The sequence below is a fragment of the Lithobates pipiens genome, unplaced genomic scaffold (genome assembly GCF_037356315.1).
Source record: "Lithobates pipiens isolate NorthernLeopardFrog02 unplaced genomic scaffold, aLitPip1_a1.2 Scaffold_8, whole genome shotgun sequence".
Lineage (NCBI taxonomy): Eukaryota > Metazoa > Chordata > Amphibia > Anura > Ranidae > Lithobates > Lithobates pipiens.
This window is the reverse complement of record NW_027507903.1, coordinates 175,014,554-175,028,084: the sequence shown is the minus strand read 5'-3', so window position 1 is coordinate 175,028,084 and position 13,531 is coordinate 175,014,554. Positions and strand designations below refer to the sequence as shown.

The following is a 13,531-nucleotide window of genomic DNA, read 5'->3' as shown; positions in this document are numbered from 1 at the left end:
TCCCGGCAAATTAGGGCCGCGCTGCAGCAACGCGGAGGGGAGGTGGTTAAAATCTTCAAAATGTATTGATTCTCCATAAAAGACACAGACAGCAATGTAAATGCGTTTCAGCCTCAAAGGCCTTGTTAAGATAACATTGACACCTGCAGCAGAATGCATGGAAGCCGTGTGATTGCTTAATGTGATGCGATGTGGGGAAAACGCAGTGAATCTTGTGCGTTTCCCACATCGCATAAGTGTGAACCGGGACTGAAGCTTGCTGCTCAAAAAAAAATTCTGGAACTTCTTTTGGGGGCGACATGCTTCACACAATGTGGTTTGCAGCACGACTTATCGCGGTAGAATGAATGGCATCTGTAATGTGCGTTTGGTCATAAACACCTGGGCGTTTTAGAGCCGCGATTCAAAGCGGCCATGTGTGAATGCAGCCATCTGCATGTTTTTGATGTGTTTTTCATGCTTTATACTCATAGGAGGGGGAAACTGGTTGTTAAGCCCTGTGATTTTGGCACCATAGGCCTCAATAGGAGCAATATAAACGCACGTACATGTGTTTTGGTCCTTTTTTTTTGGTAGGATTTTGTGTTAGACCCCTCTCACACTGGGGCTTTTTTCAGGCGCTTTAGCGCCAAAAAAAGCGCCTGTAAAGTGCCTGAAAGAAGCCTCATCTGCAATCCCTATGTGAAAGCCCGAGTGCTTTAGGAGACCTTTCACACTGCCAGCGCCCGAAAAATGCTGGTAAAGCGCCGCTTAAACTAACGGCGCTTTACCAGTGTTTTTCGAAAACGCTAGTGGGACGCTTTTAACCCCTGCTAGTGACCGAGTAAAGGGTTAAAAGCGCTGTTGCCAATGCGCTTTGAAGACACTTTCCATTGATTTCAATGGGAAGGGGCGCTTTAGGAGCGGTGTATTCACTGCTCCTAAAGCGCTGCAAAGAAGCTGCTTGTAGGACTTTTTTTGATGCCCTGCCAGCGCAGCGCCTCAGTGTGAAAGCACTGGGGCTTTCACATTAGGATTGCAGATGAGGCTTCTGTCAGGCGCTTTTTTAAACGCTAAAGCTCCTGAAAAACTTCCCAGTTTGAAAGGGGTCTAACACAAAATCCTACCAAAAAAAAAAGCACCAAAACACATGAACGTGCGTTTATATTTCTCCTATTGAAGCCTATGGTGCCAAAATCGCACCTGCCTGCGTACCTGCTGAAATCGCACTGCGTTCAGGAAAAATGCATAGGTGTGAACAGGCCCCATAGAAAATAATGTCAATATGGCGTATAATGGCGTGTGTTCTTGCGCTGCAGTATAAGTGCCACAAATCGCACAGGCGTGAAGGCAGCCATGTGTTAGTATTACCATGGTAATGATCTGACTGGGCAGTGTGGGCACACACTTGGCCCTCAGAGGGAATGTTGGGAGTTGGGTGACAACTGTTTTCTTATACACTGTCAGTGACACGCGAGGACCGTCTCCTGACCGCTTGTCATGCGACACAGCAACAGGCAGACACGTGAGAGGGGGCGTGGCCGGAGAAAACAAGCTCCGCCCGCCATTGTGGCAGAGCCACGCCCGGTGAGGTGTCACCTCTTCCCGCGTGTTTAGTCAGCTCTAGACACCGAGGATTGTTATAGAAGCAGGCTGTACCCGAACACCACACCGGTCATTGATACAACCGCCGCTTCTAACGGCACACAGCGTCCCAGAGAGAGCTGAACATTTCCTGTCAGCCCTAGCGGGGGCGGGGCCCAGACCGGAGTGGGGGCGGGCCTTGTGTCGGTAGGCGGGCCCCTTGTGACGTAGCAGAAGAAGCGGCTGACTCAGGTAGAGAAGGAAGCGGTTAGAGCTGTGTGTGTTCCGGCTTCCTGCGCTCAGTGTCGTTACACCGTCCTTCTCCTCCTCCAAGATGTCGGGATTTCAGATGAACTTTATGGCGCTGAAGGAGCCCCTGGGCTTCATCAAAGTTCTGGAGTGGGTGAGTTGTGAGGGGAGTCGGGCCTGTGTGGGGGAGGGAGGCGTCACCAACCACCTGAGGTAAACCGGGATGAGGGAGGAGGGGCGCTCCTCCTGTACACGTGTGATAGGCCGTGTGTCTTCCCTCTGAGGACTAGAGCCAGTGTTGGAATATTCTCCTGTGTACACAGAGGGCGATCCCTCGGATACTTGTCATGTCTGGGCTGGGCGCTGGCTGCTCCTTATTTGCCAAGTCTGGGTGGAGCCGCTGTCACGAGGAGGGCTTGTCAGGCTGACCTGTTGCTCCTCACAGCTGGCTGATGATGAAGGTGACTAATGCTGGGACCTGAGGGATTCCTCACCGGCCAATCGGGGAAGGGGGGGAGATCGCTGCACTCGGCGAACAACCCTTCTGCCTGGATAGGCACTTTAACCACTTTCCTTCTGGAAGATTTACCCACCCCAGGCCGACCAATCAGAGAATGGGGGAAATATATCAGGATGCACTCAGTGATACATTTAGGGCACTATGTATTCTGCTACATTCTTTTGCTAAAGTAATCTCAATAAGCGCATATTGGTTTACCAGAGGTCGCAAACTGTCATTGTCATTCTTGTAAGGCTACTTTCACATGCGTTAGCGGGTAAAGTGTTTTTTTTTTTTTTTTAAACCCCCCTCTAGCGGCCGAATAAAGGGTTAAAAGTGCCCGTGTTGCGCTTTGGCAGCCCTGCCCATTCATTTCGATGGGCATGGCGTTTTGGGAGCAGATGTATACATCGCTCCCAAACCGCCCCAAAGATGCTGCTTGCAGGGCTTTCAGAACGTGTGAAACGCGGCACTTGGGCTTTTGCACTGGGGTGGCATGGGAGGCGCTTTGCTTTACATGTGCTATTTTTAGTACCTAAATGCCTTTGGTGTGAAAGGGGGTCTAACTGTCAGCCTTGCTATGCCTCGTGAGAATTTTAGTTCTGCAACAGCTGGAGGGCCACCACTTTCAGACCCCTGGTTCACTAGTAAAGGCAGCAATCGGCAGCTTATAGCAGTGCTGCGATGTTGACAATTGGACAACGACACTTGTGACACTAATACAGTGATCAGTGCTAAAAATATGCACTGGCTGGGAAGGGGTTAAACATCTACGGCTATCAGGGTTACATGAGTGCATAGCCAGTGTTTTTGTGCTCCTTTTACTAGGGAAAGACGTGGACTCTGGTCTCTGCTTTGCAGAGACTCAGGACCGGCATCTGCCTTGTTTACATAGGCAGATCTCTGTTCTGTGTAGTTTACCAGTGAAAAAAGTTATATTGCAGGAATGCCATGAATGGTAAGTGCCCGTTCACATTACCGCGACTTGTCAGGCGACTTAGCCGCCTGACAAGTCGCGCTCCGTTCTGTACTACGGAACCGTTCTAATAGGAGCGACTCAAGTCGCTCCGACTTAGAAAAAGGTTCCTGTAGTATTTTCGGGGCGACTTCAGGCGACTTGCATTGACTTCTATACGCTGAAGTCGTGTGCAGGTCGCGTCTGTGAGACGCGCTGCAAGTCACGTCGCCCCTGTGTGAACGGGCACTAACTGTCACACTTGCTTGTGTCCTCAACCAAACTGTCAAGCCATCAAATGGTTGGTGTCATAACTGATCACATGTGCAGCACCATGGTAACTGCAGTTCAAACACAGGCTAAGAAAGCAGCTTCCTTGGCTGAAAAGGATAAGGTGGTTTAGTTTTGCTCTAAAAACGCTTTACGTGCCTAAATGTTGCATTTAGTTGTGTCAAAGTGTGTGTGTGTGTGTGTGGTGTTTTTTTTTTTTTTTTTTAGCCTGTAAACGCTTCTCCACAAATATGCCTGTAAATTCCCAAATGTGCACGGACACCCGTAGGCTAACACATAGAGTTGGCTCTACGGACTGAAAGAAAAAAAAATGCTGATCTCAACTTACAGCTGCTGTGTTAAAACACAATCAATGTCCTTATAATTATTTAAAGTGGGAGTCCGCCGTTTTTTATTTTTATTTTTTTAAAAGCCAGCAGCTACAAATACTGCAGCTGCTGACTCTTAAAATAATGACACTTACCCGCCCAGCGCGCCCGCGATGTCGGCACCCGAAGCCGATCTCTCGATCGTCTCTCGGGTGCTGCCGCCGCCATCTTGGGTATGGGAATCAGGAAGTGGAGCCTTGCGGCTTCATTTCCCGGTTCCCTACTGCGAGTCGCGCTACGCAATAAGGATGGTCCCCGCTGTCTCTGGGATCCTTGTGTTTCCCAGCAGACAGTGGGGGACCTTCGTAAAGAGGCGTAGATTCTGCAGATATCTATGCCGGAAGTGGGTGCAGATACCTGTACTGTACAGGTACCTGCACCCCCCTCCCCCCTGAAAGGTGCCAATTGTGGCGCCGGAGGGGGGGAGGGTTCCAATGAGAGGAAGCTTCACTTTAGGGTGGAGCTCCGCTTTAACCCTTTCATGACTAAGCCTATTTTTGGAATTTGGTGTTTACAAGTTAAAATCCATATTTTTTGCTAGAAAATTACTTGGAACCCCCAAACATTATATATTTTTTTTAGCAGAGACTCTAGAGCATTTCCCATGATGCTCAAGTACACTGCAGAGTGCATGAGCATCATGGGAAATGTAGTTCCAAAACATCTGGGGTGCCAAGGTTCGCCATCACTGCTCTAGAGAATAAAACGGCGATTGTATTTTATGTCACATGGTATTTGCGCAGCGGTGTTTTAAACGCAACTTTTTGGGAAAAAGGACACTTTTATGAATTAAAAAAAAGAAACAGTAAAAGTAGCCCAATTTTTTTGCATAATGTGAAAGATAATGTTACGCCGAGTAAATAGATACCAAACATGTCACACTTTATAATTGCATGCACTCGTGGATTGATGACAAAGTACGGTACCTAAAAATCTCAAAAGGCGATGCTTTAATTTTTTTTTACGGTTACCAGGTTAGTGTTGCAGAGGAGGTCTAGTGCTAGAATTATTGCTCTCGCTCTGACGATCGCAGCGATACCTCAGATGTGTGATTTGAACACAGTTTACATATGCGGGCGTGACTTCCGTATGCGTTCTCTTTGCTTTGCGAGCTCACGGGGACGGCGGGCGCTTTAAAAAAAAAATTTTTTTCTTTTATTTATTTGAAAATGAATAAATTTGTTTAAAAAATAAATAAAAAATTTGATCACTTTTATTGCTGTCACAAGGAATGTAAACATCCCTTGTGACAGTAATAGGTGGTGACAGGTACTCATTATGGAGGGATCGGGGGTCTAAAAGACCCCCCCCCCCACCCCTCCTTTACACTTCAATGTATTCAGATCGCCGAAAACGGCGATTCTGAATACCGTATATATTTTTAAAACCGGCGCCACTGGCAGCCGAGTAAACGGGAAGTGACATCATGACGTCGCTTCCGTGTTTACGATTAGGATACTGGAACGAAGCCGATTACGGCTTCGTTCCAGTTCCTCCCTGGCAGCCGGAGGCGCCGGATCTTGAATCGGTGCTCCCGATCCAGCGGGAGCACCGGTAACGGCGGCGGGAGGAGGGGGGCGTCCCCTCCCGCTCCTCCGGCATAACAGCCGAGCGGCTTTTAGCCTCTTCGGTTGTTATGGCTGGATAGCCAATCGCCCGCTGAATAAAACGGTACCGGGATGATGCCTGCAGGTGCGGGCATCATCCCGGTATACCCCCCGGAAGCCGAGTACGCACATCTGCGTACGCTCGGCGGGAAGGGGTTAAACCTCGTACACAACGCTCAATTGTTATCCTGGTGCAGTTATCTACTATTAATCAACCGTGTGAAACATATAAATTCATCATTCACATAAAGTGTTCCTGTGCATGAATAATTTTCACTCTGTGTTAAATTATTTTCAGTTTTTTTTTTTTTTTAATCACTTTCCTTCCACTTCACAATTATGTGTCACTTTGTGTTGGCCTATCGCATAAAATACATTTTAAGTCTTTGGTTGTAACATGAGAAAATGTGGAAAATTTTGAGGGGTATGAATACTTTTTGAAGGCACTGTAGCTTCCTGTGCCCCAATGTACGTTTTCACATGGCATCTTCAGGAGGCCTTATGCTAGGGGTTTGCAATTAGCGGACCTCCAGCTGTTTCAAAACTACAAGTCCCATTATGCCTCTGCCTCTGGGTGTCATGCTTGTGGCTGTCAGTTTTGCTATGTCTCATGGGACTTGTAGGTCTGCAACAGCTGGAGGTCCGCTAGTTGTATATCCCTGCTTTATGCCCAGTGTGTATGGAGGTCTAAAGTGGAAGTAAACCCTTTTTATTTTAAGCCAAGGGAGCGGTCATCTTGGCCTCTGTTTACCTTGCATCTGCAGTGGTTCTCAACTTCTGTCCTCAGCACTTTTCATGCGATTTGGGACTGAAAAGTCGCATAACAAGTCATACCATAGCCATGATTTCCAATGAGTACTGTTCATATCTGCAACTTTGAGACGCAACGACTTCAAAGTAGTCCCTGCACTACTTTGGTCCCACTTTGATACGACTTGCACAGGCACTGCTTCAAGTTGTGGCAAAATCGTGCAACTTTGGGGATGCAATAGTAGAAACATAGCCTTAGTGGGTCCTGAGGACAGGTTGAGAACCACTGAGTTATGACACCAGCCATTTCATGGTTTGACAGTTTGGTTGAGAGGAAAAAAAGCAAACGGGACAGTTTCATTCCCAGCATTTGGGGACTATAGGGCTCCATTCACATTTTGGTGTTTTGGGATCTCTGGTTAAAAAAAAAAGAAAAAAAAAAAAGATTCTTCCCGTGACCTCAGATCGCAAAACGCATTTCCCAGATACCGTTCATTTTCAAAGGCACCTAAACTCAGTTTGGTTTTACTGCAATTATCGCAGCAAGGTGTTCTCCTTTTTGGGCGACAAGCTTTGTTTGTTTGTGGTTTGCTGCATGATACTACAAACACATGAAAACGTTCAAATGTTCACATCATTCATTATTATTATTATTAGAGGTCGACCGATATGGGTTTTTCTCTGGCCGATGCCGATATTTAGAAATCATGGCGGCCGATAGCCGATATATGATGCCGATTTTTTTGGGCCGATATGTTAGGCCGATTTTATTTTATTTTATTTATTTTTAATCCCCCTTGATCTAACACACCTTTCCCACTGGGGCATTTTTCAGGCGCTTTTGGGCTAAAAATAGCGCCTGTAAAGTGCCTGCAAAATGGCTCCCCTGCAGTCTGTGTGAAAGACAGAGTGCTTTCACACTGAGGCGATGCGCTGGCAGGATCTTAAAAAAAAAAAAAAAGTCCTGCAAGCAGCACGTTTGGAGTGGTGTATACCGCTCCTCCACCACTCCTGCCCATTGATATGAATGGGCACCACTGCCGAAGCGCATGCAATGCGATTTGGCAGCGGTGTTTCATGGGCGCATTTAACCTCTTCCTTGGCCGCTAGCTGGGTTATATGTGCCCCACTAGCAGCCAAATAGCACCGCTAAAATGATGGTAAAGAGCTGCTAAAACTTGCGTTTTACCATCAACGTCTGCCCGCTCCAGTGTGAAAGCAGCCTTCATAAGTGATACAGAAAATTTCTTACACTTAAAGCGAAGGTCCACCCTAAAATGGACCTTCCGCTCATCGGAACCCTCCCCCCCCTCCGGCGCCACAATTGGCACCTTTCAGGGGGGAGGGGGGTGCAGTTACCTGGATAATCCAGGTAACTGCACCCACTTCCGGCCTAGCTCTCTGCGGAAAGGGGCGTACATTACGCCCCTTTCCGCAAGTGCCCGCCCCCTTCCGCAAGTGCCCCGCTGCCTGCTGGGAAACACACAGATCCCAGAGGCAGCGGGGACCGTCCTCATTGCGCTGCGCGGCTCGCGCATGCGCAGTAGGGAACCGGGAAATTAAGCCGAAAGGCTCCATTTCCTGATTCCCATACCCAAGATGGCGGCAGCACTCGAGTGTCGATCTAGAGATCGGCTTCGGGTGCCGACATCGCGGGTGCGCTGGACAGGTAAGTGTCATTATTTTAAAAGTCAGCAGCTGCAGTATTTGTAGCTGCTGGCTTTAAAAAAAAAAAAAAAAAAACGCGGAGTCCCGGCGGACTCCCGCTTTAAACATTTATTAAACAAAACAAACCTCCAATCAGTTTACTTGTATGTATGATCTAGATGAAAAAAAAAAAACCTATATATTAAATAAAAACGGGTAGTCAAAACTTTTGGACAAAAAAAAAAAAAAATGGGCTAACTTTACTGTTTTTTTATTTTATTTTTATTTTTTAAATGGTGTATTTTTTCCCAAAAAAAATGCATTTGAAAGACCTCTGTGCAAATGCTGTGTGACATAAAATATTGCAACAACCGCTATTTTATTCCCTAGGATCTCTGCTAAAAAAATATATATCATTTTTGGGGGGTCTAAGTGATTTTCTGGCAGAAAATACAGGATTTTTACTTGTAAGCAACAAGTGTCAGAAAAGATTTAGTCTTTAAATGGTTAAACTGATAACTTCTACACAGAGATGACTTCATTCATTCAGAAGTGTAAACATTGTATCATTTAGTTCTTTTCTTGGCAGTCTGCCCAGAGAGGAGGAAAGTGTTGCTATGACGACTCAGGCAACTCACACTGACTTCTTACAGAAGTCATTTCAAAGTCCCTCTGTAGAATCGGCTTTTTATCAACACAATCGGCCGATGCCGATTATTTAAAAAACTGCAAATATCGGCCGATATATCGGCTGGCCGATATATCGGTCGACCTCTTATTATTATTATTATTATTATTATTATTATTATTATTATTATTATTATACAGGATTTATATAGCTCCAACAGTTTGCACAGCGCTTTACAACATGAGGGCAGACAGTACACTTGCAATACAAATCAATACAGGAGGCACTAGAGGGCCCTTACAATCTAGAAGGGAGGATCAAGTTGAAACAAAAGGTAATAACTATGGGGGATGAGTTGATGGAGAAAATGAAAATACAGTTGTTAAGTGTGGGTAGGGTAGGCTTCTCTGAAGAGAAGGGTTTTCAGGGATCTTCTAAAAGCTAATAAAGTAGGAAAAGTCATGGAGGCGAGCATGGGAGGAGGTGTTGAGGGAGCTAGAGAGCAGGAGGTCTTGAGAGGAACGAAGAGAACAAGTAGGTTGGTATTTAGAGACTAAGCTAGTGATGTAGCTGGGGGTGATATTGTGGATGGCTTTGTAAGTAGTTGTTAGTATTTTGAATTGAATTCTTTGGCTGAGAAGAAGCCAGTGGAGGGATTGACAGAGAGGAGTAGCAGACACAGAGCGATTGGTAAGGTGGATGAGTCTGGCAGCAGCATTCATGATGGATTGAAGAGGTGATAGACTATGTAGAGGTAGGCCAATGAGAAGGGAGTTGCAGTAGTTGAAGCGAGAGATGACCAGTGAGTGAATTAAGAGCTTTGTTGTGTCGTTGGTTAGAAAGGGGCATATTTTGAAGATGTTGCGGAGGTTGAGGCTGCAGGATTTGAGCAGTGATTGGATGTGTTGTTTTGAGGGAGAGTTCAGAGTCCAGGACTACACCTAGAACCTTGGCATGTGGGAATGGGCTTATGGTTGTGCCATCAGTTATTTTTTTTTATTTATTTTTTTTCCTCCAGACTGATATATCTGAAAGTAAATTCGTGATATGTAAGGAGACAGAGGGAGTGAGCTGAGGGGTAAATAAATAGATTTGGGTGCCATCAGCGTAGAGGTGGTATTGGAAGCCAAGGGAGGCTATCAGTTGACCCAGGGAGGAGGTGTAGATTGAAAATAGGAGCGGTCCAAGAACAGAACCTTGGGGGATCCCAACGGAGAAAGGGAGAAGAGGAAGTAGAGTTGTTAGAAACGCTAAAGGTGCGGTTGGATAAGTAGGAAGAGAAACAACGAAGAGTACAGTCACGGAGGCCAAAACTGTGGAATTTTTTGAGGAGGGGGTGCTCAATCGTATCAAAGGCGCAGAGAGGCCCAGGAGTAGGAGTACAGAATAATGTTGATTGTTTTGTTAGCCCCTGTTCTGATGTACCGGTGGATGTGGACCAGGACTGTTCGGATGACTCTGGGTCAGCGCAGGAAAAGTCGCTTGTAGGAGCACTTATTACAGCGGTGCGAGATACCCACACCGTAACCTCCATTTTTAGGGTATCTACAGAGGTGTCCGTCCCTTTCGGGTCCCCCAAGCCGGCCCGCACGGCTAAGGTGTTTCCTTACCCAACTTATTTTGATAAGTTTATTTACACGGAGTGGAAAAAACCGCAGTGGACCTCTTTCAGTCCCGAAACACATGGTGGTGCATTACCCCTTTTGAGGAGTGACTTCTAACAAACATCTCTGTTTGTTAAACCCCCCCCCGTGATGCGGCCTTAGATAGTGCCTCCTTGCTCTCTAGAGCCTCTGTATCAGCAGTAGTGCTACGTCGCCTGATTTGGCTGAAATGCTGCTCTGCGGACCAGGCATCTGAAAAAGCACTGGTGGATTTGGACTCCCAGGGAGAGAGGCTATTTAGAACCTCGCTGAATGACATTAGTAATAATGTTACTTGGGGTAAGAGTACGTTGCTCCCACAGTCCAGAAAAGGGAAGGGGCCACACCATAGGCAAGGGCCCTCCTTTTTTTCATTTTTTGTCCGCCTGGGTTGGCAGTGGGGGTCGTCTGTTGAAATTTGCAGCCTGGTGGGCCTCCCTACTTTCTTATCAGTGGGTCTGCGAACTGGTTTCCTCAGGGTATAAGATAGTTTCTTTCTTGTCCGCCAAACAGATTTTTTATTTTATTTTTTCCCCCCTCCAACCTTCAACTTCTTCCGGCTCGTCAGGAGGTCCTGTTTGGGGCAACAGGACCTGCTGCTGCACGGGGTGATAGTACCTGTACTGACGTCGGAAAGGTTTCAGGGATTTTACTCCAATCTGTTTGAAGTCCCAATGAAGGAAGGGGTCTGTCTGGTCCTGGACCTCAAGGCCCTCTACAGCTTTGTGAAAGTACAAATGTTCAGGATGTAATCAGTTCGCTCAGTGGTCGCTGCACTCCATCAGGGGGATTTTCTGGCATCCTGGACATCAAGGACGCATACTTGCGTGTCCCATATGCATCAGAAGTTTCTGCGATTTGCAGTCAGGGACGAGCCCTTTTGGCCTGGTGTCGGCACCCAGGGTCTTCACCAAGGTGCTGGCCCCAATTTTGGCTTTTGGTAAGGCAGCGAGGGATCGCAATTGTGGCTTACCTGGACGACCTCCTTCTGAGGGCAGCTTCCACCTCAGAATTAAGGGAAAATGTGGCAATCGCCATGCAAACTCTTCGGGGGTTTGGTTGGGTACTGAACCTGCAGAAGTCAGTGTTTTGAAGCCGACTCAATGCCTGGAATACCTGGGCCTGCTTCTGGACTCCTCGGACAAGCTAAAGTTGTTGGTGCCCTGCAGGTGGTCGTCGCTGCGTTTTTTGCATGTGAGTCCTGGGTCTCATGGTAGCCACTTTCGAGGCAGTACCATATGCTCAATTCCACACTCGAGTCTTACAAAAGAGATCCTGTCAAAAATGGGACAAAATCGCTGTTGTCCCTGGATTGTCAAATACGAGTGAGCCAGCTAGTCAGGGACTCCCTGCTCTGGTGGCTGAGGTTGCTGGCTCTTCGGTTCAGGAAGTCGTTCCTTCCTCTTCATTGGACGGTGATCACAATGGATGCCAGCCTGACCGGTTGGGTGGGAGTTTGGGGCGTATAGTCAGCCCAGGGTCGCTGAACCCAGAGAGTCCCACCTGACAATCAACGTGCTGGAACTTCGGGCAATCTGGTAGCCCCTCTCCATATGGTCACAGAGGCTGCAGGGGCGTCCGGTCAGGATCCAGTCAGACAACGCCACTGCGGTAGCGTATGCCAACCATCAAGGAGGAACAAGGAGCTTGGCTGCAGCACTGGAGGTTGCTCACATCCAGCGGCTCTGTCGGCTGTGTACATTCCAGGCATAGAAAACTGGCAATCGGACTACCTAAGTCGTCATATGCTGGACCAAGGGGAATGGTTGCTACATTCGGATGTATTTCGGCTCCTTTGTCTAAGGTGGGGCACGCCATATGTGGATCTCCTGGCTTCTTGACTCAATCAGAAGGTACAGAGGTTTGTGGCCAGGTCAGAGGATTCCTGGGTGGACGCGGCAGACACGTTGGTGGCTCCATGTGGGCATTAAAGGCTTATGCCTTTTTCCCACTCAAACTTCTACCATGTCTGCTTCGCAGAGTGGAGGCTGAGGGAATTCTGGTAATTCTGATTGCCCCAGATTGGCCTCGGTGTCCGTGGTACTCTGACATAGTACGAATGGTGGAGGATGTTTTGTTCAGGGGGTGCGACATGTGGCACCTCCGGTTCAACCACCGCTACCTCCGTGGGATTTGAATCTGGTGCGCTCAGTGCTTCGGAGATTCCCTTATTGACACTCCTCAGAAAGTAGTCTTTCTAGTGGCCATTACATGTGCCAGGAGGGTTTCTGTTTCTGAGTTGGAGGGTTTCTGAGTTGGAGGGTTTCTGAGTTGGAGGGTTTCTGAGTTGGAGGGTTTCTGAGTTGGAGGCCTTGTCTTGCAAGTCTCCCTACTTGATCCTCGATGAGGCGGGGCTGCGTCCGCAGCCTTAGTTTCTTCCAAAGGTTGTTTCGGCCTTCTAAACCAGGACATTGTGCTTCCATCCTTATGTCCTCGGCCGTCCCATCCAAGGAATGCAAAGCCACCTCTTTGGGATTTGTTCCAGGCTCTGCGGGTGTATCTGTTTCTGCCTCGACTCCTTTTTCGGATGTTGGACTCCCTGTTTGTATCGGATGGTCCGAAGAAGGGACTGGCGGTCTCATCGGCCACCATCTCTCGGTGCATCAGACAGATTGTAGTTCAGGCTTATGCCATAAGGGGACGGGCGCCCCCACCTTTTCCTGTCACGGCACATTCTATCGGCATTTGGTGCCTCTTGGGCTTTCTGACATCAGGAGTCTGTTTCCCAGGTGTGTAAGACAGCGACCTGGTCGTCCATTCACACTTTCACTAAATTTTACAAGGTTGATCTGAGCGCATCTTCGGATGCAAGGTTTTGCAGGGGGCTGTTTAAGATTGCAACTCCTCCATTGAGGAGCTCTGGTTGTTATGGGTGGAGTTATTGTTTGCTGTTACCACCCCTTGCTTCTTTGACACTGCTTGTGGGACCCTAAGGTCAAGATGAAGATGCTGTGTCCCAGGGGTTGACAAATTTGCTTGGAATCTAGGAGCCAGCTTAAAAAGTTAGGAGCCAGGTCCGTGACGGCGATCCGGACCTGTCCCTGGCCTGACATGGAGACGAGTGAGGGGAAGATAGCAGCGCCGTCGCCGCCCCCCCTGTCCCCCCTGTCCCCCTCCTTCTCCAAGTCATTGCCCATAGCTCTTAGAGGGACATTTTTTTTTTTGTTATTTTTTTTGTTTTTTTTTTTTTCAAATGACAATTTTTTTTTCAATTGCATTTTAGTGTAAATATGAGATCCGAGGTCTCTCTGACCCCAGATCTCATATTTAAGAGGACCTGTCATGCTTTTTCTATTACAAGGGATTTTTACATTCCTTGTAATAAGAATAA

General features: G+C 47.6%; 1 protein-coding gene across 1 annotated transcript in view; it reads left to right on the top strand.

The window, feature by feature from the left end:
* Window positions 1–1,578: 1,578 nt before the first annotated feature.
* SYPL1 (synaptophysin like 1) overlaps window positions 1,579–13,531 on the top strand; it is a gene marked incomplete in the record, with an annotated part of 82,905 nt that continues 70,952 nt past the window's right edge. The window contains 1 exon segment of the mRNA XM_077468337.1: window positions 1,579–1,966. Within this exon segment, the coding sequence (XP_077324463.1) occupies window positions 1,898–1,966 (69 nt within the window).